This window comes from Panthera leo, chromosome E3 (assembly GCF_018350215.1).
Source record: "Panthera leo isolate Ple1 chromosome E3, P.leo_Ple1_pat1.1, whole genome shotgun sequence".
NCBI lineage: Eukaryota > Metazoa > Chordata > Mammalia > Carnivora > Felidae > Panthera > Panthera leo.
This window is the reverse complement of record NC_056694.1, coordinates 18,893,241-18,917,745: the sequence shown is the minus strand read 5'-3', so window position 1 is coordinate 18,917,745 and position 24,505 is coordinate 18,893,241. Positions and strand designations below refer to the sequence as shown.

Sequence of the window (24,505 nt, the reverse complement as noted above, 5' to 3'; positions counted from 1 at the left end):
CAGCCCCCTCCCTGCCTTGCTCCAGTACAAACCAACTGCTCTCCAGACCTGTTGCGGTTTCTTCCCGGGGTCTGTCTCCTCTCATTCATTTCCTCGAGGAGTCCCTTTCCCTCTTTTCTATGTTGGAGTTCCTATTCGTGTCTCGAATTATGTTTCTCTTACTTGATTCACTTTCTTGTGGGCACATTTTGTGAGAGAAAGCTAATAAAGGGTGCACAAGAAGTAAACTGTTTTAAGTTCTTGCAAACAAATTGTATGGGATATTGCGAGGTTTCTTTCTAAAAGAGCTGGTAAGAGTTTGCCTCTCCATCAGCAAAAATGACGGAGTGCCTCGCCCAAAACCCCACTAGCCATTCATTGTTGCCCTACCTCTCAGTAGAAAGTGCTAACTCATCGGTACTTTCATTTGCCTTTCTCTGGTTTCTGATGAGGCGGAGCATCTTCAGGTTAGGTAGGTGTGTACTTAATTTTTAAAAGGCCCCATTGGCTTTTTTTTTTTTTTTTTTAAGTGAGCTCCATGCCCAACCTGGGGCTCGAACTCATGACCCCGAGATCAAGCGCCACCTGCTGTACCGACTGAGCCAGGCAGGCGCCCCTCCCACTGGCATTTTGACTGGAATCACACGTGGGGGCTCCTCCCACGTTCCGACGTTAGCTCTTTCTTCTTTATGCCTCAACACCTTTTGTCTTCACGGAGGTCCTACACCTTCTCTGTTAGATGTATCCCCCTAATAATATACATGTGAATGAAATCTTTTCCTTTTTCTGTTTTTAGCCAACGATTTCTTATAATATCAAGTTGCCTTATCTCTTCTTTTTCGGTGGCATTTCTTTTGTGTTTTTTTTGTTTTTTATCCTGGTGTATTTGATAGAACCTCCAAAAACACTGTTTTGTTTTGATTCTAAGGGAAATGGCTTTAGTATCTAGAATGATGTTTGCTGTTAGTTTTGGCAAAGAACCTTTATCATACTTCAGTAATTTATTTGTTTTAGTTAGTAGTTTTTTTTTTTTTTTCAAAGAAAAAGCTATTGAAGTGATATGATCACATTGTTACCCTCTCTCTTTTTTTTTTTAATTTTTTTTTCATGTTTGTTTATTTTTGAGAGAGAGAGATACAGAGTGGAGGGGGGTGAGGGCAGAGAGAGAGGGAGACACAGAAACTGAAGCAGGCTCCAGGCTCTGAGCTGTCAGCGCACAGCCCGATGCGGGGCTTGAACTCACAGACGGCGAGATCATGACCTGAGCCGAAGTCAGAGGCTCAAACAACTGAGCCACCCAGGCGCCCCTGTTACCCTCTCTCAACGTGGTGTAAACAATTATGTTGATCAGTTACTTGATATTGTATGTTGATCGATTACTTGACATTGAACCTGTCCTGCATTCCTGAAGTAAGCTCTGTTTGCTCAAAGTATGTTAATTCGTTTGATATACAGCCATATTTTATTTGTTAGCATTTGTTCTTTTTTTTTTAATGTCTATTTTTGAGAGAGAGCACAAGTGGGGGGGGGGGGCAGAAAGAGAGGAGGGACAGAGGATCCGAAGTGGGCTCTGTGCTGACAGCAGTGAACCCGATGTGGGGCTTGAACTCAGGAGCCATGAGACACGACCTGGGCGGAAGTAGGACATTTACCAGACTGAGCCTCCCAGGCGCCCCTATTTGTTAGCATTTGATTTGGAATGTTTGCGTCAAAATCAGAGAGAGTGGGGTCTGTGCTTTACTGGCTTGTGTTTCTTGTTCTTGCTAAAATGTGTTGGTGGGTTTATTTGCTTTTCAAGTTTTTATGTTAAGGTCACGCTGCCTCCATACAATAAATGGGAGAGTTTCTGTCTTTTTCTGTGACCTAGAATCGTTTAAGAAGCATCAGAATTACCTTTGCTGTTATCAGTTTAAACTCTCAGAAGATTAGCTAAATTCGTCTTTGAAATCATCAGGGCCTGGTGCCTTTACAAATAATTTTATGCATACAAAAAAAAGGTATGTAACAAGACAAGACAAAACAGGATGTAACATAAACGTAAGTTAGGACACAGAGGGAACCGAATTAAGGGAGGTTTGTAACTTACTTGTCTGGGTCACCAAGATTCAGCTTGGCTAAGGCGGGGGCGGGGGTGGGGGGCACCCACTGCACTTTCTTTCCTTAATGGTGATTCTGGAGCCGGCCAGGCTGTCTGGGAAAGTCACCTGGCACAGATGAGACTCTACAGTGTGATTCCTGGTTTTCTCCCCTTCCCTCCTTTCTTCTTTGTAATAACCACATACCTGCATTTAAACGCCTGCCACTTTATTTACTTTAGACGTTTATTTATTTATTTTGAGAGACAGAGAGAGCAGAGGAGGGGCAGAGAGAGAGAGGGAGAGAGAATCCCAAGCAGGCTCCCCACCGCCAGCGTGGGGCCCGACTCGGGGCTTGAACTCACAAACCGTGAGATCATGACCTGAGCCGAAATCGAGAGCTGGACTCTCTCAACCGGCTGAGCCACCCAGGCACATCCTCCCACCGTTGTACTAACTGGGCGAGGCTATGTATGCGACGGAGAGGATACATGAAGTTTTGAAACCCAGGTCTGTTCCTGGGCAACTTGAGCACCGTGTGGGGCTGCTTTCGTGGCTGTAAAACAGATTTGTGTGAGGTTTGAACAAGAGAAAAGATGCACAGAGTCTGCAGATATTCCGCAAATGTGCCACCCAGCTCCTAACAGAAGAAGGCCCTGCTCTGTTGGGTGGGCAAGGGGGAGCCCCTGCAGGTCCTTGAGGTGGGGAGTCACCAAGATCCAACAAAGCACGATAGGAAGGCTTTAGTGCCGGGAGGTGGATTTAATTGGCCTGATGTTACAGGAGAGGAAACTGAGGCACAGAGAGGGGAAGTTCCTTGCCCAAGGTCGCACAGCTTCCAAATGACCGTGCTGGAATCTGAACCCAGGTCTTTCTGACTCCAGGCCTCCCGGTCACAGGGCCTATCCATTCCCCAGCCCTAGAGCCTGGGAGGCGCCCCCAGCCCTCCCTGGCCCACGGTGCGACCAGCTTCTTGGGAAGGACAAGCAACACCCCTTGGGCCCTAGCACCTTCTGTACCTGCCCCCGCATGAGTCACTCACCAGAGCCCGAGGGAAAGAACCCACCTGCTGGAGGCGTTCTCTGTGTGAGTGCATTTCGGGTTCCCGTCTTAGTCACCGCGTCTCTTGGTTCCCACCCTTCCCCCCAACTGCCAGGAATCTCCATGTCCCCAGCCAGAGGCACCTGTGCCTCCCCCACTGGGACTCGGGCCCCGGGGTGGGGGGGGGGGGTGAGGGTTTGGTGGTGGAACCGGCAAGGCTGAGTCCCGGGCTGGGGGCCGGGTGACTGGGGGCCACTAGGCTCCATAACCACTGCTGGCGTCCCTTAACCCAAGTGAAAGCAGTGAATTTGTCAGGAGGATGGTCTCAAAACCAGTGACAGCTGGCACTTCTCGAGTGCTAACTCCAGCCAGGCCCTGCCCTGAGCCCTTTGTATCTTTTAAAACATGTAAGCCTCACAAAAGCCCGTGAGGTAGCTCAAGCAACCAAGGCTCAGAGAGGGGAAGTGACTTGCCCAAGGCCACAGAGTCCGCAAAGGACAGAGCAGGGAGTCTGGACCGCCTCCGTGATGGGCATTCCAGCACCAACACTGTCCCAAGGGCTGGGCAAGGCTGAGTCTTTGCCCTGGGCCCGGTCCTGCACCTTGAGCCAGAGCCCCTGAGAGCGGCGAGCGGGGGCCACCATCTGGGGAAGGGACCAGTTCTACTCAGCACAGGTGACCTCTTGGCCAGGCCACACGCAGCAACCCCAGGTTGCCAGGCCGGTCAGCTTCCAGGCCTTTGTAGGTGGTTTCCTTTGCTTGGAACCCGCTCCTCCTTCTCTCTACTGGACCAGTCCCCTCTCCTGGACAACTCAAGGGCAGCGGCACCTCCTCTGGGAAGCCCTCTGGGATGTGCCCCCCGCTGAACCCCACACTTCCCCTAACGAGCCCCAAATTTGCCACTTGCTTTCTGTGACCTTGGGCAACTTACTGAATCTCCCTGAGCCTCACTTTACTCATCGACAAAATGAGGCCAGTGCTACCTCAAGGGGTTTTTGCAAGGATAAGGAGATAAGTCGCGCGTACAGCAGGGTGTGGCCACAGTAAATGCTCACTAAAGAGGCTCATTTCGTAGCATTGATGTGTGTGCACTGGGTTGTGACTGCGTCTGTCTCTCCATCTGGACCCAGCGCTCTGCAAGAACAGAAATGGTGCCCTGTTTCCGTGCTCGTCCCAGATCCCAGCCCCTGGCCTGTCCTACTGGACGTCTCAACACATATCCTACGTTCCGGATGGCTGGCCAAGGGTCCAGCTTCCTGCCCATGAACAGTGCTGAGGGCTGGGGCCCGGCGCTTGCTGAGTGGTCAGGCTGGGCTTGGCCTGCCCTGGGAGCTGCCCCTTCCTGGATGTGTGACCTTGGGCAAACCATTTAAATTAACCTGTCTGCAACTCAGTGCCCTTGTTGGCCACGTGCAGATAACAGTCATCCTGCTTCCAAGGGCTCTTATGGGCATGAACTGAACTGGGGTTTAGAAAGCACTCGAGCCCGCCCACAGTCCATACTCCATTATGAGGGTTGTTGAGAATAAAATAAACAGTTGCATCCCCTGCAAATATCAGCCTTTCTGTAAACACTTGGCCAGCTCTCACTTCCCACCCCGGGGGGACCTCAGGGTCAGGGTCACAAGGAGCACCTGTTGGGGTGCCTCCCCCTGCATGCCCTGCCCTGGGCTTTCCAGTTGTCGCCCAAGGCCCTGTTCCAGCTCCTGGGGCAGGTGATCTGTGTGCGCAGAGCAAGCCGGACGGTCCACAGGACCCAAGAGCAGAAGAAAACAGTAGAACTTGACTTTCCGACCGATCGAACGTCTTTTTCCTGACTCTGGCTCCCCACTGCCTCTGACAACATAATCAAGATACGTTTGGGGAAATTCAGTCCAAACCGGTGATTTTTCAGTCACTTTGAAGGCTCTGAGTCCCAGGAGTTGTAGGACATGGTGTTTTCCCCCTTTGCTTGCCTCTGGGCTGGCCTGAGGACCCCAGGCCCACAGGGCCGATGAGGGGTGAGTAGGAGCCCGCTACAGTGATAAGACAGGTGGGGGTTGGGGGAGGTTTGGACCGAGCTGAGGCTGGTTGACGCTTCAGTCCCATCCCCCATCCCCTTCCACCTGCCCTGGTGGCGGGGCCACCCGAGTGCTGTGGTTTCCCTTTAGCTTCAAGGCTTCCTCACGTTCACTCTTGCTGTGGTTCCTCAGGCCTCCTGCTCGACGCCCAGTTGGGCACCAGCCCTCAGCTCCAAGGTCACATCACCCCCGAGAAGAGCGAGCCTCCCTGGTAGCAAGCCATTCCAGCCAGCCATTCCTCCCAGCTACCTTCTGTGTCCCCGTCGGAGCCTGCAAAAACTTCTGGAAGGCCTCTTCAATATGCAAAGGATACCCCCACCCCCTTCCCCCCCCAGATGCCCTCCCGTTTTCTCTCTCTGCTCTGTCCCCTCCATGCCTGTGGGTAGCTGGCTGGACAAACCACAGGACACTGGGTAAATCTGAATTTCAGACAACCAACAAATAATGTTTTTGGTACGAGTACGTCCCAAATGTTGGATCTGGAATTTTTTTTTAATTTTTTTTTTTTTTTTACATTTATTTATTGCTGAGAGACAGAGAGACAGAGCATGAACACGGGAGGGGCAGAGAGACGGGGAGACAGAATCGGAAGCAGGCTCCAGGCTCCCAGCGGTCAGCGCAGAGCCCCACGAGGGGCTGGAACTCACGAACCGCGAGATCACGACCTGAGCCGAAGTCAGACGCCTAACCGACTTGAGCCACCCAGGCGCCCCTGGATCTGGAATTTTTATTTTGCCAAATCTGGCAGTGCGACTAGGGGATGCCTAGCAAATCCAGCCGTGGAGGGGCTGTGGTCTCCCCTTTCCCTCAAAGCCACCAAACTCGGGGCACACGGGTGGCTCAGTCGGTTAAGTGTCCAACTCTTGCTTCCGGCTCAGGTCACGAGCTCACAGTTCTTGTGTTCGAGCCTCACGTCAGGCTCTATGCTGACAGTGAGGCGCCCGCTTGGGATTCTCTCCCTCTCTCCTTCTCTCTGCCCCTCCCCACCTCCTTCTCTCTCTCTCTCTCTCTCTCTCTCTCTCAAAACAAATAAATAAACTTAAAAAAAAAAAAAAAAGAGGCTGCAAACTCCTTGGGGACCCTTTCCCTCCGCCCAACCTCACCCCGGGGCGGGGCGAGCCTCAAGGAGAGGTAGAGAGGAAAACCTCCATCAACTCCAACGCTCTCTCCCCATCCCCTCTCCTCTCTGGTCGCACTTGGCCTTCCCTCCCCAGTCCCTTCTGCCTCGCACCTGGCACAGGCCTTTGAACTGGCAGTTTGGGCTCTGCGTTGCTGGGGGGGTGGGGGGCAGAAAACAGAACACACCGCCTCGAGTGAACAGGCCGCCACAAATCAGCCCTCCGCGCCATGCGGCCGCGCCCCCATCCTCTGCTTTGAGATGTACTGCGACCGGCCCATCTCACAGATGAGAGCGCCGAGGCCCAGAGAGGTCCGGTCACAGAGCCGGCGCGGTGCATGGCCGACTGGAGGTCTCTTTCAAGGGCCCTGGGGATGCCCAGAGCAGGCGCCTGCCTCCTTGGAGACCCGGCTTCCCTGCAGCGGCTGAGTAGGCCCTGGAGGAAGGGACTGAGCTGTTGAGGCCCCAGTCCCCCCACCCCCACCCCGGGTCCCCTAGGCCTTTTCACACGGGACCTGCTGCAGAGGCTGCCTGGTGAAGCCTCATCCCATCCCCCTGCAGCCGGGGCCTCAGGTGACATTTCCTCTCTGAGGATCAGCCACAGCCACCGCTGGGCTGGGGGAGAGGGAGGAAAAGGAGGCCCCTGACACCCATGGGAGGCGGCGCAGGAATGGGAAGGCCCCTGTCAAAACCGGTGCCCGCTGCCCCCCAAAGCCCCAGGCGAGTCATTTCAAGGCTCCAAGTCTGGTTTCTTCATCCACAAATAGGGTCAACGATCCTTTCCACATCACAGAGCTGACGGGAGGATTAAAGGTGGCCTTCGGGGCCCCTGGCTGGCTGAGTCGGTGGGGGCTGTGACTCTTGATCTCAGGGTCGTGAGTTCAAGGCCCACGTCTGGCGCAGAGCTTACTTTAAAAAAAAAAAAAAAAAAAAAGAGTGAAATGGGGCGCCTGGGTGGCTCAGTCGGTTGAGTGTCTGACTTCGGCTCAGGTCATGATCTCTCGGTTTGTGGGTTTGAGGCCCGCGTCAGGCTCTGTGCTGACAGCTCGGAGCCTGGAGCCTGCTTTGGATTCTGCGTCTCCCTCTCTCTCTGCCCCTCAAAAATAAAGAAAAGTAATTTAAAAAAATTACGCTCTGCCTCTCAAAAATAAAGAAATGTAATTAAAAAAAAAAGTAAAATAAAAAAAAATTTTAAGGGGCCTGAAATAATACAAACAAACCGGGTAACGGTTAGGGTGTATTATATACCAGACACTGTTCTAGGCACTTTACATAATTCGTTAAATTATTTAATCCTACCAGCCACCCTGGGAGGTCGGTACTGTTATTATCCCCACCTTATAGACGAAGAAACGGAGGCAGAGCGATGAAGTCCCTTGCTGCTCGAGTCTGTAATTCAAACGGAGGGCTCGAGGGTCCAAGCTGTTAACAGCTACAGCTTACGTGTAAAACAGCACAGAGGCATCCGCTAAGTCCCCAAATCAGAGATCACCAACTGACGTGGCCCAAGAACAGACAGACGTTAGCAAAGGGAGCAGAAAAATCCAAAACACAGACCAGGGGAAGTCTGAGGCCGTGGCACCGTTTCAGACTAGCAAAGAAAATACAGAGTATTCACTAAACGGCAGCGGGACGAGGCTTTGCCATCTGGGCAAAAATAATAATAATAAACAAATAAATACATAAATAAATAAATAAATAAATAAATAAGCGGCTGTGCCAGAGATCACACCTTACACTGAATCACACTGAAAATTTAGATGAAAACCATAAACCACTAGGTAAAAATACAAAACTTCTCCAGGCAAAAGCCCCAGCGAGATAAAGCAGCGATCGAGAAGTGACAGAGGTGGGTTCCCTCGGTGACGATTCATCAAGCTTCACGCTTCTGATCTGGTGCTTTGCTGTGTATGTTATACTTCCGAGGTCTTTGTGTTTGCTTGCTTGCTTGGGTATAGACAGAGCCAAACCGGGAAAATACGTTTGTTCCCTCAAATCACCCACAGAGACTTGATTTTCCTAATATGTAAAGTGTTCCTGGGAAGAAACACGAAAAAAAAAAAAAAAAAACTACTCGAAAAAACGACAATGGACACAAAGGGATCGCAGAAAATACAGATGACTTTTGTCTCTTCTTCATGACAAAAGCAACGCAAATTAGAACTGCACTGGGGGGGCGCCTGGGTGGCTCAGTCGGTTAAGTGTCCGACTTCGGCTCAGGTCATGATCTCACAGTCTGTGAGTTCGAGCCCCGCGTCGGGCTCCGTGCTGACTGCTCGGAGCCTGGAGCCTGCTTCCGATTCTGTGTCTCCCTCTCTCTCTGCCCCTCCCCCGTTCATGCTCTGTCTCTCTCTGTCTCAAAAATAAATAAACCTTAAAAAAAAAATTAAAAAAAAAAAAACTGCACTTGGATGCCAATTTTGACCCGACAGTTGGGCAAGAAATTCAAGAGTTCAATAGCACTCTGAGTTGACGAGGATGTGGGGAGACAGGCCCTGTCGGATATTGCTTGTGGGGGTGTCGGCTGGCTCCCTCCCCCAAAGGGGAATTTGGCAACATCTATCAGAATCACACATGCTTGTTCACTTTGACCAAATGACTCCGCTTCTAGGGATTCGTTATACAGAGATACTCCCACATATGCTAAATGACTTATGTATAAGACTCTTCAGTGCACCTTTTTTTTTTTGGTAAATTATTGGAAACAATCTAAAATGTCCATTCCTGGAGGGGCACCGGGTGGCTCAGTCACTTAAGCATCCGACTTCAGTTCAGGTCATGATCTCCTGGTTTGTGAGTTCCAGCCCCACATCGGGCTCTGTACGGACAGCTCAGAGCCTGGAGCCTGCTTCGGTTTCTGGGTCTCCCTCTCTCCCTGCTCTGTCTCTCTGTCTCTCTCTCTCTCAAAAGTGAATAAACATTTTTTTAAAAAATGTGTTAAATAATGTTTTAACAAGTAAAATTCATACGGACTTTCACGGGACCCCGAATAGCCAAAATAATCTTGAAAAAGAACAACAAAGTTCAAAGATTCACACTTCCCCATTTCAAAACTTATTACAAGGCTACAGTAATCAAAACAGTGCGGTGCTGGCATAAAGACAGACATATAGGGGCGCCTGGGTGGCTCAGTCGGTTAAGGGTCCGACTTCAGCTCAGGTCACGATGTCATGGTCCGTGAGTTTGAGCCCCGCGTCGGGCTCTGTGCTGACAGCTCAGAGCCTGGAGCCTGTTTCTGATTCTGTGTCTCCCTCTCTCTGACCCTCCCCCGTTCATGCTCAGTCTCTCTCTGTCTCAAAAATAAATAAACGTTAAAAAAAATTAAAAAAAAAAAAAGACAGACATATAGACCAACGGAATAAAATAAGTAGAATAGAGTCCAGAAATAAGCCCTCACATACATGGTCACATGATCTCTGACAAAGGGGCCAAGACCACTCAACGGGGAAAGGACAGTCTTTTCAACAAATGGTGTTGGGGAAACTGGATAGCCACATGTAAAATAAATACATAAATAAATAATAACTCAAAATGGATTAAGATCGACTATAACACCTAAAACTAGGGGCACCTGGGTGGCTCAGTCGGTTAAGCATCCGACTTCGGCTCTGGTCGTGATCTCGAGGTTCGTGAGTTCGAGCCCCACGTCTCTGCTGACCACTCAGAGCGTGGAGCCCGCTTCGGATTCTGTGTCTCCCTCTCTCTCTGCCCCTCCCCCACTCACACTCTGTCTCTCTCAAAAATAAATAAAATTAAAACAAATAAACACTAAAAAAAAAGACCTAAAGCTATAAAAATCCTAGGCAGAGGGAAACAAACATGAGAAAAGCTTCATGACGTTGGATTTAGCAATGATTTCTTGGATATGATGCAAAAGGCTTAGCAACAAAAGCACAAACAAATACATGGGACTACATCAAACTTAAAAGCTTCTGTGCATCAGGGCACCTAGGTGGCTCAGTAGGTTGAGTGTCTGACTTCGGCTCAGGTCGCGATCTCACAGTTCATGGGTTCGAGCCCCGCATCAGGTTCTGCGCTGACAGCTCAGAGCCTGGAGCCTGTTTCGGATTCTGTGTCTCCCTCTCTCTCTGACCTTCCCATGTTCATGCTCTGTCTCTCTCTGTCTCAAAAATGAATAAATGTTAAAAAAAATTTAAAAAATATATAAATCAATAACAAATAAATAAATAAATGAAACCTTCTGTGCATCAAAGGACAAAATCAATGCAGTGAAAAGGCAACACACAAAATGGGAGAGAATATTTGCAGATCATACATCTGAAAAGGCGTTAATATCCCGAATATATAAAGAGCTCCCACAATTCAACAACAAAAAAGCAACTAGATTTTTTTAAATGGGCGAAGAATTTGAGCAGACATTTCTCCAAAGACAATATACACGTGGCCAACACGCACATGAAAAGGTGCTCAACATCACTAATAATGAGGGAAATGCAAATTAAAACCACAACGAGATATCCCCTCATCGACACGAAGATGACTGCTCTAAAAAAAATAGCAAATAACAAGTATTGACAAGGATGCAGAGGAATTGGAACCCTTCTGCCCTGCCAGTAGGAATACACCCCGAAGAATGGAAACAGAATCTCAAAGAGACATTTGCACATTCGTGTTCATATCAGCATTATGTTCCCAATAGCCGAGACGCAGAAGCGAGCTTAGAGTCCACGAAAGTATGAATGGATGAAGAAAACGTGGTGTGTGTATATATATATATATATATATATATATATATATATATATTCAATGGGATATTATGCAGCCTTAACAAGTTAGGAAATCATGTCTCGTGCCACCACATGGATGAGCCTTGGGGACACGCTAAGCTTTCTGTCGCAAAAAGACAAATAGCATACGATTCCCATGATATGAGGCACCTCAAGTATTCAAATGCATAGAAACAGAAAGTAGACCGGTGGTTGCCAGGGGCTGGGGGGAGGGGGGCCCAGGGAGGCGCTGTTTAATGGGTACAGAGCTGGAGTTTTGCAAGAAGAAAATGTTCTGGAGATCTGTTGCCCAACAATACACTTCACGCTATTCGACTGTACCCTGAGAAATGATTGGATGGCGAATTTTGTGTTGTGTCTGTGTGTGTGTGTGTTTACCACAATAAAAAAAAAAAATTAAACACTGCGGTGGGCCGCCAGTTTGCAATCTCTCCTTTAGACAGTGCTTCCCCGGGGGCCGGGCAGGTATCCTTTGCTGGGACTGCAAGAACCGTGGGGAGCTCATCACGGAGGGCCTGACATGCTCCGCTCGAGCTGTCTTTCACTTGCTTCAAGCAACACTTCCCAGGCGCCGACCGCACGCCGAGCTCCAGGCCCCGGAGTGACAGAGATGAGTGGGGAGCTCGCAGCCTAGAGGGAACAGATGACAGACGCTGAATGCGTGAAAGGATCAGCGCTCACGATACCAATTCGATGGGGTTACAGGATACAGGGTGACGGGAAGGGCACGAGATTACATGGGGCAGACCGGAAGGGCTCTGAGAAGGGGAACTTCATCTGAGATCCCAGCGTCAGAAGATCCGGGGCCTGTGAGGACGGGAGAGAGCTCCAGGAGGAGGGAGAGTGGTGCAAAGGCCTGGAGACAGGGGCCTGCGTGGCTTGCTCGCAGCGGGGCGAGAGCAGGAAGGCCTGACTCAGGAGCCGGCCGGGGAGGATGGCTGGCGTGCCACCAGCAGCCCCGTGTGCACGAAACAGATAAAACCCGGTCTTTTATCAGCATAAACTTGTTTTGTGAGTTCACATGTGTCACTCTCTCTTTCAGGCTAGAAAAAACTCATCAGGACGCGAAACGGTACTGTCCTAGAGAAAGCCTGGGTCGACCGAGGTCCTCAAAGTCTCGTATTTGTCTCCACACACCCACTGGCTGCTGGATCTCTGAATTAGGTCCCTGGCGTGATTTAAAAGCCACGGATCTGCTTGGGCGCCATCACCCCCACTCGGCAGAGGGGTGTACTGAGGCCCAGAGCGGGGAAGGAGCTCCAAGCAAGCGCAGGGCTGAGCAGAAGTCAGGCCTGGAGGGGAGGGGCTCCTGGCTCCGGGGTCAGGGGTCTGGAGGCCCTTACTTACTGTGTGTGGCTCGGTGGGGGGCTCACTTCCTTTACGGGGAGGACCTCCTCTCCCCCTCTTGGGCATGAGGCCTGGGAGGGGGGAGGACGGCTGGGGCTCAAGCCAATGGCTTGCTGCCTGGGCTGAGAGTGTCTGGACACAGCGGGCACCTGCTCAGCAGGACCGTCCCCTCACTTCCTGCTGGTCTTCTGAGCCCACTTTGGCCCTCTCCCATGATCCTCTGGGCCTGGCCCCCCATCTGCGGAGTCTCTGAATCAGACAGCCCCAGCTGCTTTCTACGGCTTGCTCCCAGGATCTCTGAAGGACCGGACGGTCTCTGGGGCTCTGGTGGCCCTTTGATCATCCCTACGGCCCGTGCGGTGGCCGCTGGGGTCCCAGATCCGCCGCTGACTGGCCACGTGGTTTGGGCAGGCGGTTGAGAGCTCTGCCTGGCTGGGAGGGACGTCGGCAGAGCCAGGAAAGCGTTCTCGGTCCCTCTGGGGTTCCTAAGACTCGATTCCGAATCCACGTGTAGGACTCTTACCACATCCATAAACTGCCCAAACCAAGTCTCTCGTTACTTTTCTTTAAAATGATTTCCTTTTTACACGGAAAGTCATTTCAAAGGCAACTACATGTCGCACTCCCACAGAGCCTTTCTCTGTAACCAGAATCAGAATTGAGAAGAAAATGCCTTTCTCTCCCCGGGATTTAAGGTCGGGGGGGGGGGGGTGGTCATTAACGCTGCCTCTGTTTCAAATGGGCGCATATATGGCACCCCCAGACTTGGGCCACGACCGGCCTAATTCAGAGTCCTGTCCCGTGGAGGGTTCCCAGCTGCGTGATCTTGGGCAGGCCATTCAACTTCTCTGTGCCTCAGTTTCCCCACCTGGAAAATAATAACAGTACCCACCTCGCAGGGGTGTTGTGAGGGTTCAAGCAGGGACTATAGACAGGACGTGTGGCAGAGAAAGTGCCACCAAGCAGGTGTTCAACGCGGAAGCCCACTGTGGTACAGAGGGGATGACGAATGAGGTGCAGGGAGGGGGAAAGACGGGCTCAGGAGCACCTGGGAGCCACGCTCCCCTCAGCCCCTCTCAGTCCCAGTCAGCCTCACCCCCCGACTCCCCTGCACATGCCCTCGCTTCTGTCCCTCATCCCCAATCTCCCTGAGCCCCTGCTCTGGCCAGGCTGCTCGATTAACTTCTCGATTAACTTCTCTTCTCGCTCGCACCAACCCCACGAGGGAGGTGGTTCATCGGACCCACTCCGCAGAAGGGGACGCCGAGGCCCGGGGAGGGGACATAATTCCTCTGCCTGTCTCTGCGTGCACCAGGGTAGGAGGAAGACGCAGGGGATTCTGGGCTCCCCCACCCCCATCCAGCCCCAGCGCCCCCCCCCACGCATTATCTCTAGGCGGCAGCAGCTGAGCCTCCCAGTATCTCTCTGATCCCCCAAATTTCCGGTTCCCCAAAGACAACTCAGGATGTGGGGAGGGAGGGGCAGGGAGAGGAGGAGGGAGACAGAGAACAAGAGAGAGATCACAGAGAGAGACAGAGAACCACAGAGAGATGAGAGACAGACGGAGGCACAGAGAGGAAAGAGACAGAGAGACTCTCCGAGACAGAGAGCCGCACAGAGACAGAGAGACGGATGAGAGATAGAGATTCCAAGACAGAGGAGAAACAGATTGAGGCAGACAGAGGTGGGAGAGAGAGAGAAAGGGGAGGGTGCCCCAAAGACACAGAGCCAAAAGGAGGCAAGAGAGGAGCCCCAGAGCTGAGGCAAAACTGAAAGCGGCAAGCGGGAGAGGGAGGCGATCAGGGTTGGGGTGTGAGGCACGGGGTGTTGGGGAGCATCCGGAAACAAAAAGAAATTGGCGAGTGTGGGAGCCAGATGGGAGAAGGTGAGGAAAGCTCAGGGGGCCGCCCGCGCAGGTGCAGGGGGGAGGGGAAGGGGGGGCCGCCGGGCCCAGGCCAGAGGGGCCCTGGGGGAAGGAGACCAGAGGCCTCCCCTTCCCCATCTTTCTCAGAGCCCCCACGACGCCACAGATGCCCCAAGCGTCCCCCGCTGGGCTTACGAAGCCCTGTGTCCTTGAGAAGAAGGACTGTGCTCAGGCCCAGCCCTGGAGTCCCCGCCGCCCCAGGAGATGCCCAGCCGGGGGCGGGGGCGGCGGGGGGGGGTTCTGAGTGGCCCACCCCGCTCGGGGCCAGAGGTGGACAGAGGCCCGAGGAGGGACCTGGTGGGCACAGAGGAGGCACTCGGGAACAGGGGTTGCCTGGGCATTCAGGGAGGGAGCGCCAGCGCCCTGCTGGGTCTGGCCACGGTGCCCTCTCCGAGCCTCAGTTTCCCCGTTTGTACACAGGTGGCAATAAGAACTTACTCGGGGTCACAGTAAGGACCAAACGTACGTGGAGTGCATGGCAGGGCACGACACACGTAAGTGGCTGACAGTGGGCCCGTTGAAGGTCGAAGCGCCACAGCATCCTGTCTCGATGAGTCAGGGCCCTTTCATTTGCAAACGACACAGAAGTCCAGCTGGAGCTGAGCCAAGTGAGGGAGGGTGTTAGTAACTCCAGTAACTGAACGCTTCATGGGTAGATCCAGTTCCAGGCCCAGACGGATCCAGGACCTCAACCCACATTCCCAAGAAGCTTTCTCCTCGACCTGGCACCGCTCACCTCCGTGCTGCCTTCTCTCTCGTGGGTGCCCTTCCCCTGGTGGCCTCTGGTCACTCCAGGCTCCTCTGTCCTCTGTTGACTAGTCCCAGAAGAGAGACAGAGCCTTAGTCCCTCGAGTTTGAGCAAAAGTCCCTGTGCAGAGCCTAATTCCACTCTCTGTGGAATGGCTCTTTTGGTTTGCCTCTGTGTTTTCTCCTCTTGTGCTAACTTTTAACCAGTTCGTCGCCTCCCTGCCCCCACCCAAAGCAGGCTGCGCTTCCATAAATAACTTTGGAATTTGCTGTGTGACCTTAAGCACATCCTTAACCTCTCTGAACCTTTTTCCTTTCCTTTTTCCTTTTTTCTTTTTTTTAATGTTTATTTTTAAGAGAGAGAGAGAGAGAGTGGGGGAGGGGCAGAGAGAGAGGGAGACACAGAATCGGAAGCAGGCTCCGGGCTCTGAGCTGTCAGCACAGGGCCCGACGCGGGGCTCGAACTCACGAGCTCTGAGATCATGGCCCGAGCCCAAGTCGGACGCTTAACTGACTGAGCCACCCAGGCGTCTCCACTTTTTTCTTTTTCCACAAGAGGGGCCCCTCATACCTTAGACACTAGGCATGTTGTGAAACTCACTGAAAGAATGAGTGCGGCACACACACAATAAATGTGGAACAAATGCATCTCAACAGCCGTCCCCCCTTCTACCAGCAATAGCCCCTAATCTTGGGTGCCTTCTCATTTCCAGAACCTCAGAATTGCGGGTGGAGTATACACCACAGGCCTAAGTCAGTCGGCACGGGACACCTTCTTGGCCAGCGACTGGCTCCGGAAGTCATGTGTCCCAAGCCAGGGCAGTTAGAGGGAGTGTAGGGCTTTTGCTGGAGATGCTCGGACCTCTGCCCCCCACCCCCCCAGGCATGTGTGGAAACACACGGTGTCTGTGTCCCGAGCCGCTAGACCTGTCATATGACCACACAAGGAGACGAAAGCTACGGGCCACACAGAAAGGAGAGCTGAGGAGAAAGAAGTTGGCGATAATATTTAGGCCTCTGACCCCAGCCACACCTGTTTCTGAGTTTCTCAGCAACCAGGGACCGGGATCCCCTCCCTTTTCTTCCGGGGATACCTTTCGGGGCTACGGACCCCGGAATAAGAAGGCTTTGAAAAGTGAGATCCATGGGGCGCCTGGGTGGCTCAGTCGGTTAAACATCCGACTTTGGCTCAGGTCACAGTCTCGCAGTTCAGGAGTTCGAGCCCCGTGTCGTCACTGTGCTGACAGCTCAGAGCCTGGAGCCTGCTTCCGATTCTGTGTTTCTCTCCTCTCGGCCCCTCCCCTGCTTGTGCTCTGTCTCTCAAAAATAAATAAACGTTAAAAAAATTGTTTTTAAAAAGAAGCAATCAATGGCTTCAGGACCACTGATCTGGGTGCTTAGGTGGGCTATCAGAATCCAACTTTCTTTTTATTTTTTTATTTTTTTAAATGCATATTTATTTTTGAGAGAGAGTGAGAGAGACAGAGTGCAAGTTGGGGAGGGGCAGAGAGAGAGAGGGAGACACGAATCCGAAGGAGGCTCCAGGCTCCGGGCTGTCAGCACAGAGCCCAATGCAGGGCTCAAACTCACGAGCAGTAAGATCATGACCTGAGCTGAAGTCAGATGCTTAACCCATCGAGCCACCCAGGCGCCCCAAGAACTCAACTTTTCTATTTCTATTTCTATTTGGTCCACACTGCTTTCCTCTGCGGTGCCTTCATTCACCGGCATGCTCTCTCCAAGCAGAAGCCTGCAAACGTTGCAAGCCTGCGTCCCCCCAGCGGGCCCCCTCAATGGATAAACAGCTTCTCTTTGCCAGGAGTTCCAACCAAAAGTCTCGGGAAGGTGTCTCATTGGCCCGAATTGGGTCACGTGTTCCAGTATCAACCAATTACTGAGGCCAGGAGGTGGGCTATAATGATCGGCCCATCCTGGGTCACAGTCACATCCAAGCTTGGCCCCCACCTGAGTCCTGTAAACATTTCCAATGCAAATCTGGTGGTGGCTTTGGAAGAAAGCAGCATGCGGGGAAGGTGAAAACAAAAGATGTCCTCTATCGATGTTAAAAGGTGGTCTGCGAATTGCTAATAATAATTTTTTTTCCCCCTGAAGTCAAATAAGTTCAGGAAACACCAGGTTTGGTAAAGAGAAACAAAGATATTTATCACAGGATGTCTCCTGAGCCATGAACTTATTAACGCACATTTTGTCTCTGCAACGGAGCATGAGACAACTTTTCCCAGGCTCTCCCGACCACAGAATTCTTTCCTGAGAAGCTGCTCCCAGGACTCATGGGCCACATGGTGCATTTTGGGGAAAACAACACCGAACACCACGAAGAGCCCAAGCTCCCGTGGCAGTGACCGTCAATGCCTCGTACAAGAAAAAAAAAGAAAAAATATTTCCGCTCCCAGCTTCCATCCGCAGGGATTCTTTCTACCGGCCACCCCAGTGGGCAAAGATACCCCAGCCCCAGCCCCATAGATCTCATTGCATTGACTCTGTCCTGGCTGGCTCATCGACCGGTGGAAGCAAAGCCATGTAATCTCGCTGGTCCAAGAGGCAAAAGTGGGAAGCTGCTTAGTTAGTGCTTCAGGGAATGCCCCTACCCCCAATCCACCAAGGCAAGGACTGGAGTCACCTTGGATGTCCCCATGCCTCCCGGCACAGCCTGTCACCACGCCCCTTGCTTCGGCCTCCCAAACATCTCGTTCCACCACCCCTCTCCATTGCCCCTGCTGCTTCTTCGGCTAGCCCACCACCACTTCTCATGCAACAGCCTCCCCACCGCCCCCCACCTCAGGGCCTTTGCACATGCTGCTGCTAAGGCCTGGAACTCACCCGCCTTGGCATAGACCGACCAGCAATTCTCAGCCCGTTTACTGTCTCTTAAAGCTGCCATATCCTCCCACCCCCACTTATTCCCTCCTTGGGCCTCGGTCTCTCTTATTATTATGAAATCGCTTAGATATGCAAACACTTAAGAGAATCCTGTCTCAAACACTTGTGTACCCAACTCCGCTTAAGAATAAGACATGACACTTATCACTGAGGCCTTCCCGAATGCCTTCCCGACCCTTCCCCGCGCTCGGCCGCACGGTTGCCTCTCTCCTGAACTTGGTGTTCCTCGTTGCTTTGCCCATTTTGCACACGCTGTGTATCCCTGAACCATAGATTTCGGTTTTCATGTTTCCAACTTTCTATATATAAATAAAACAACTTGTTTTCTGGTTCTCACTCCATATTCTCTTGGTGATATTTATCTGTGCTGACTGGTGTTGCCCCAATGCACTCATTTTCACCTGCTGGGAAGCGTCCGTGCTGTGACTGGGCTACAAGCCCTGTCCATTCTCCTGGTCACGGCCCCTACTGTTGCCAGCTGTTGGCCATTGCAAGGCTGCCCCGAGCCCCAGGTGCCCGCCCCCTGAGCCCGTGTGCCAGCTGCTCTGGGTTTATACCCGAGAGTTTGCCAGATAAAGGGACACACCATCTTCAGCCTTACTGATGTTGCTAGATCGTTCTCCAGGGTGCTTGCACCAGCATAGCTTTGTGATAAACTTTCTGTTCCTTGGCCCAGGCACAAAGGTGCCTCTTCTCGTCTATTTCCTCCAGATAAACTCTCCCTGTTGACATCCAGCCTGTCCAACGCTCTCTCTAAGCCTCCCTCCCCCATTTCTCCAATCGGGCCTCTCACAAGCTTCCCTTGTAGAGCACTCGACACTTTGCACAACACCCAGAGCAAGGACATTGGCAGCAGTGACTCCAGAGGCCAAAGCCCCGGATCGAATCCCAGACTTGTCACTTTGGCTGTGTGCCTTTGGGCAAATCGCTTCTCCTCTCTGGGCCTGCTTCCTCACCTGCGAATGGGGATACCCACAGTAACTGACCACAGGGGACCAGCAGCGATCGAACGAGGGAAGCGTGGAAACACGGCGCATGCTTGAAGGGAAGCTGTCACTATTGCCTTTGGAGCCCACAAAGGTCGCCAACAACTGTGTGCATCACTCAGGGCTACCTTGGCGTGTGCAACAGAAATCCCAAGTCAAGCCGGGTGAAGACAACGGGTAATTTATTGGCCCATGTAACTGGGAAGTCTGAGGGGGGTGTCTCGCTTCAGATGTGACTGGACCCAGAGATTCCGACACCCTGTCCACCTCGAGGCCATTCTCTCCTCCACGTGGACTTCGTTCTTGGGCAGGCTCGCCAAGTAGCGCCAGGAATATATTCTTCCAGTTTACCAACTGCCATGGAGCAAAAAGAGCTTCTCCTTCCGGTCACTTCCGGCCCAAGTCTCAGGGCTGGTCCTCGGTGGCCCAGATTACGTCACGTGCCCAGACCAGAGCCAATCACAATGACCAGGGCGTCCACCAGAAGGTGCTCGAAGTCTGGTTCTCGGAAGAGCGCTATCAGAAGCATCTGGTAGTTTCTCTGAAATGCAGACTCTCGGGCCCCATCCCAGACCTACTCATTCGGAATCTGCATTTTAGCAAGACCTCCCAGTGAGTCATCTGCACACCCGAGTCCGCAAAGGCTGCATCGCACATTACCTTTCAGTTGCTTGGGGTTAAGTCCACCCCCTTGCTTTAAAGATGGAGAAAATGAGGGCCGGCAGGAAGCAGTCTTGCTCTCGAAGGTCACTCTGCACCCAAGGTTCCCCATGCCCTGCCCTCCCATCATCCCAGCCATCGTCTGCCGTGGGTCCGGTGGACTATCGCGTTGGGGGAGATGCATCGAAGCCTCGAAGCCCAGAAGGTCCAGTCTGGGTCGGACTTGCCTCACGCCGAAGCGCCGTGCCCCAGGCACCATTTGGTCACTCCCAAAGGCTGGTGAGGACCCTCAGGAGCACGGCGGCCCAGGGAGGATGGAGACCCCCAGACACACACACACACACACACACACACACACACACACGTGCGTGCACACAGACAACTCCCACACGGGCGCCCAGGCAAGCCCACCCTCACTCGGACTCCCCCCCCAGGGGCCCCCCAAAGGCAAGAGTGCTACAGACCACACCAGCCTTTATTCTACCACCGAATAGGGCCGGGGCCAGGGTAGTTCATTCTCAGGCTGTGTCAGAAGGTGCAGAGTGTTGGGGGCACACAGACTGGACCCCAAAGTGACAATAAGTTAAGGGGGGAGATTCTCAGGCTGTTCTCAGGCTGCAGTCAGGGTCGGGTGCCTAGTAGGGCCCCCCAGAGCCACTGCCAGCTGCCCAGCTCGGCACTCCCGAGCAAGGCTGGTTCGAGGACAGGCATGGCCTCACGCTGAAACAACAGGACAGGGAGAGGGAGGGGTTGCGATGTCAGGAGGTCAGTGGGGGTCCGAGGGGTCCCCGAAGGAGTCGGAGGATAGGGCTGAGGGGCCGCGGAAGGGTGGGCAGGGCCTCTCACCGGACCCTCAGTTAAGCCCCTGCAGATTCTCATAATCTGGAGCTCCCTCTTCCTCGTCGTCGTTCTGGGAGCTCAGGATGGCTGGAAGGGGAAAGAGATCAGTCTTAAGCTCACAGACCGTCCCTCCTGCCCCGGGCACATTACCTTTCACGTTACCCCAAGCTCCTGCCACCTCCCATCCCAGCACACACCAGGCTCGGTCCTAGCCACGGGTGGCAGCTCCTGGGACACATTCACGTACTCCCGGCTCCCATCTGCGGGGACAGATCAGAAGGGGGGACGGCCACGTGGAGGGTGAGAGAACAGGACACTCAGAAAGAGGGCCACAGCAGTGAGGGTGGGGGAGGGAAGGGGGACTCTAGGGGGCACCGGCCACTCACCCAGAGACACGTCTGCACTCTCCTCGCTCTCGGGGACGTTCACGTAATCCTCCCCCGACTCCACTGCAGGAGAAGCAGGGCCCCCGGCACTGTCACCCAGAGCCCCGAGCACAGACCCCAGAGGCCTCCCTGCAGCCAGCCCCAGGGGGTCCCGCAGAGGCCCTGGTGACGGAGAGAAGTAGGGCAACGTGCCCAGAGCGGATGAGAGGGAGTGGAAGTGTGGGGGAGAACAGACAGCATGTCGGCCAGGCTGGGGGCAGGGACAGAGAGCAGCTCGGAGCCATGGCGCTGGGTGGCCCGTGTGAGACAACGCTTGTGGGGTGCCGAGTCAGGTGCTGTCGCCCCACGGGCCCCGTCGGCCAGGCCTGCCCTGACCCCCACTCCCATCCTGGTGTCTTCCGGCACCTGGAGCCGTCGGCGCCATCTTACGGAGCCCAACGCGGGACCTGAACTCACGACCCCGAGATCAAGACCTGAGACGGGATCAAGAGTCGGACGCCTAAGTGACTGAGCCACCCGGGTGCCTCCCACCTATCTTGTCCCTTCACGCTGACTTGTTTCTCCACGAGGCCGTGGACGAGGCAGGCTTTGGAGCCAGAGAGCCCAGGTGCAAGCCCAGCTCCCACAATGACAGTCGTGTAGCCTCACACAAGCCACCTAGCCTCTCTGGGCCTCGGTGTTCTCATCTGTAGAATAGGGCGAGGGGCGGCACCCACCTCCCAGGAGCACAGTGAGAACTAAAGCCGAGAATATCTGAACAGGGCCGCCAAGTGTCTATGAGATACGTGATCCCTCCTGTCGTACAGTCAGGACAACCGAGGTGCAGGAAGGGAAGAGATGGGCTCAAGAGCACCTGGGGATCCTGAGGTTTAATGAGTTGATACACGAAATGCTCTCAGAAAGGCACGTAGGAGGTCCCTGACAAGCTGAGCTCCTTTATCATGACACTATCTCGTGAGCTGTTTTATCAGAGGCACCCAGTAAACACGGCGAGTAAGTGAGGGATGGATGAATAAATGAGCTCGGGGGAGGTGGGGAGTTGGGAATCGAGCTCGCTCACGAAGTCAGGGTGTAGAAGGAATGGCCCGGAACAGGTACGGAAAGTGAGGAGAGCAACAGAAAATGGAAGGTCACCAAACATGGAAGGAAGCCTCTAACAGGCAACGTGAAACGAACACGAAGGGAGAAAAGCAGCTCAAAGGAAACCAAAATGATGCCGGAAGCAGAAGAAAACTTCCCAAAAAAACCCTCAAAGAAAACAATCTATAATCAATATCTTTAAAAATGTACAAGATGGTATTGTCTCTGTGAAACAAGAACAGAAGGCTATGAAAAAGGAACACCAGAGACCAAGAAAAGAGCTTTCAGATAAGAGACAAAAGAACAGAGTCTCAAAGAATAGTGAAGTTGGAGAAATCTCACAGACGATAAAAGGGAAAGACAAAGAAATAGAAAAGAGGATAGAAAAAGTAAGGAAACCAGCAGATCAGAGTGGAAGTCCGCCCTGAGGGACAGGTGTTCTAGAAAGAGAGGAGAGAGAATGCGGAGGGGCAGCAAGCATCAAAGAAATAACAGGAGAGGGAAGAGCGGACGGGCCGCAACGCAGAGTGTCAGAAATGGCCAACTCACTGGAGAAGGCGCTGTCTCGGAGGCCGGGGTTGCTGGGCGCGGGAGCCGGTGGGACAGCAGTGCCTGTCGCTGGCGTGCTGTCAGGAAGCACCTCCCTGAGGACAAGTCAAGGGGCAGGTGAGTAAGGACCCCCAGCTGGAGCTCCCACCCCCCCACCTGGCCACTCACAAGTAGCCCTCGTTGGGATAATCCTCCTCCTCATCTTCATCGTCGTCCTCACAGGCGGGCTCTGAGGTAACGACACAGCGATCAGCAGGGCCCAGCCCAGGCCCCAGCCTCCCTGCAACCAGGGCACCTGGGGCCCCAGACGCACCCTCGTTCTCGTAGCTCGCCACACTGTTGGCTTCAGAGAGAGAGCAAGAGGGAGGCTGAGTCAGCTCACACGGGGTCTATCCTCTGCCCAGCCCCGGCCCCCTGAGCCCTGCTCCACACTTACCACCATCTGAGTCCTGCCGGGAAGATGGCATGCGGTGGGAGCCCCCAGGGGGCTGTGGGGACCTCCTGGGAGTCAAAGGTCAGAAGTCATGCTGGGATGGGGCACTGGACCAAGAGGGGTTGCAACAGGGAAAGAGATCCCCAATCCTCAGAGGCGAGGGAGTAAAAAGGGGGATTTGGAGGGGAGGATGCTACTCACGGGATGGGAAGCAGGTCCGGCTGGCTCAAGGGTGGGTAGGAGGTAACAGGAGGATAGGAGGTGGCTGGTGTCCAGGTGGCGAGTGTGGCTGAGGACACGAGACCAAGCTCAAGGAATGACTCCAGACATTTTGCCCCCATACTCATCGAGGCCTCAAAGGACAGGCTAATTCTGTGAACCCCCTGGGCCCTGCACCAGCCTGAGGACACCCATCTCCCTTCCTATCCCCAGCTCAGATCAAAGCCATGTGGGCAGCCACCGTGGGGGGGAACCTGAACAGAGGCACGCTTTCTCTCACACGCCAGGGGACCCCCTCCCCTACACCCGAGGGAGAGGACCCTCCGTGTACTCACGAGGGCGTTTGATCACGATGCTACTTGGGGCCAAGCTGGCAGGAGAGACACAGATAGGTAAGGGCAGGAGAGACCCCAGCTCCCATCCCAGTCCCCTCCCCTCCCCGGGGCCACACAGGGCACTGAGGGAGCCACCTAGGGTCAATGGGCAACTCACCTGTCAGAGGCCGTATTGTCATAGGAGCCTGGGGAAGAGAAGCCAGTAAGGCAGGAAGCGGGGTGAAGAGGGGAGAGGCTGGGAGTACGGGGCTCAGGTCTCGCGTGCAAGCAGAGTTCGGGACAGTCGGGATGGAGTGAGAGGTAGAGGAGGGCCGAGCCCCCACTCACCTGGCAGCTCTCGGCACCGCACGCACAGCACCACAGCCAGCAGCGGCAGCAGCAGGAGGCCCAGCACGTAGGGGATCAGGACGACCGCCTCCATCTGCGGGAGAGAGCTTGCACCAGGCCCGGCTGCCCGCCGCACACCCCCTCAAGGGCCGAGCCGCGGTGGGGTGAGGGCCAGGCCAGCAGGGGTGCGGGAGCCGGGTGGGCACAGCCTGGAAGCCCGACTGGGGGGTGGGGGTGGGGGGCAAGTGCGCCCTCCTTGGGGACTCACTGGCCCCTTCCCCTTTCTGGGCTGAGTAGGGGGGGGCGGGTCAGCGCCGACCGTGCAAGACCCCTGCTCCCTGCGCAGTCCGGCCAGGGTCCGGGCTGGAGTCTGGGGCACCAGTCACCCGGCGGCGCGGCCCCTGCGCGCCCCAGCCCTACCTGCCGCTCGGCTAGGCGCCTGCTTCTCCTCAGCGCCTGCCCGCCTGTGGCAGGAAGCTGTGGTGAGCCCGGGCGAGGGCAGGAAATCATCGGGCTCAGCCAGCTGCACCCGCCCCCTTCCCACCCCCACCCAGCCAGTGGGGAGGGGGAGGCGGAGGCCCGAGAGGCCACCCGCAGGCCCTCGAGACAGGTCTGCTGGCCACCAGGACGCAGAGCGAGCCCTACCAGGGGAAGAAGGGCAAGACGCGGGCAGGCCAGCCCACAGCCACGGCCTCCACAGCCATGGCTCAAGGAGGCAGCCAGGAGGGAGGCCCTGCCCCTGGGAGCTGAGG

General features: G+C 54.1%; 1 protein-coding gene across 3 annotated transcripts; it reads right to left on the bottom strand.

Moving 5' to 3' along the window:
• Nucleotides 1–19,089: 19,089 nt before the first annotated feature.
• Nucleotides 19,090–24,473, bottom strand: LAT (linker for activation of T cells). Of its 3 annotated transcripts, XM_042921810.1 has the most exons (13): nucleotides 24,174–24,279; nucleotides 23,754–23,847; nucleotides 23,584–23,611; nucleotides 23,427–23,461; nucleotides 23,074–23,161; nucleotides 22,876–22,940; nucleotides 22,753–22,782; nucleotides 22,608–22,668; nucleotides 22,440–22,534; nucleotides 20,811–20,873; nucleotides 20,622–20,684; nucleotides 20,431–20,511; nucleotides 19,090–20,304 (listed from the first exon to the last, which is right to left on the bottom strand). In XM_042921810.1, exons 1-12 carry the CDS (start codon nucleotides 24,261–24,263, stop codon nucleotides 20,438–20,440), a joined length of 786 nt encoding a protein of 261 aa, XP_042777744.1. In that variant the 5' UTR covers nucleotides 24,264–24,279; the 3' UTR covers nucleotides 19,090–20,304; nucleotides 20,431–20,437. The 3 variants fall into 3 exon arrangements, with proteins under 3 accessions (XP_042777744.1, XP_042777745.1, XP_042777743.1); XM_042921811.1 differs by lacking the exon at nucleotides 24,174–24,279 and adding an exon at nucleotides 24,399–24,473 and having other exon boundaries at nucleotides 22,608–22,782; XM_042921809.1 differs by having other exon boundaries at nucleotides 22,608–22,782.
• Between the last annotated feature and the right edge of the window lie 32 nt (nucleotides 24,474–24,505).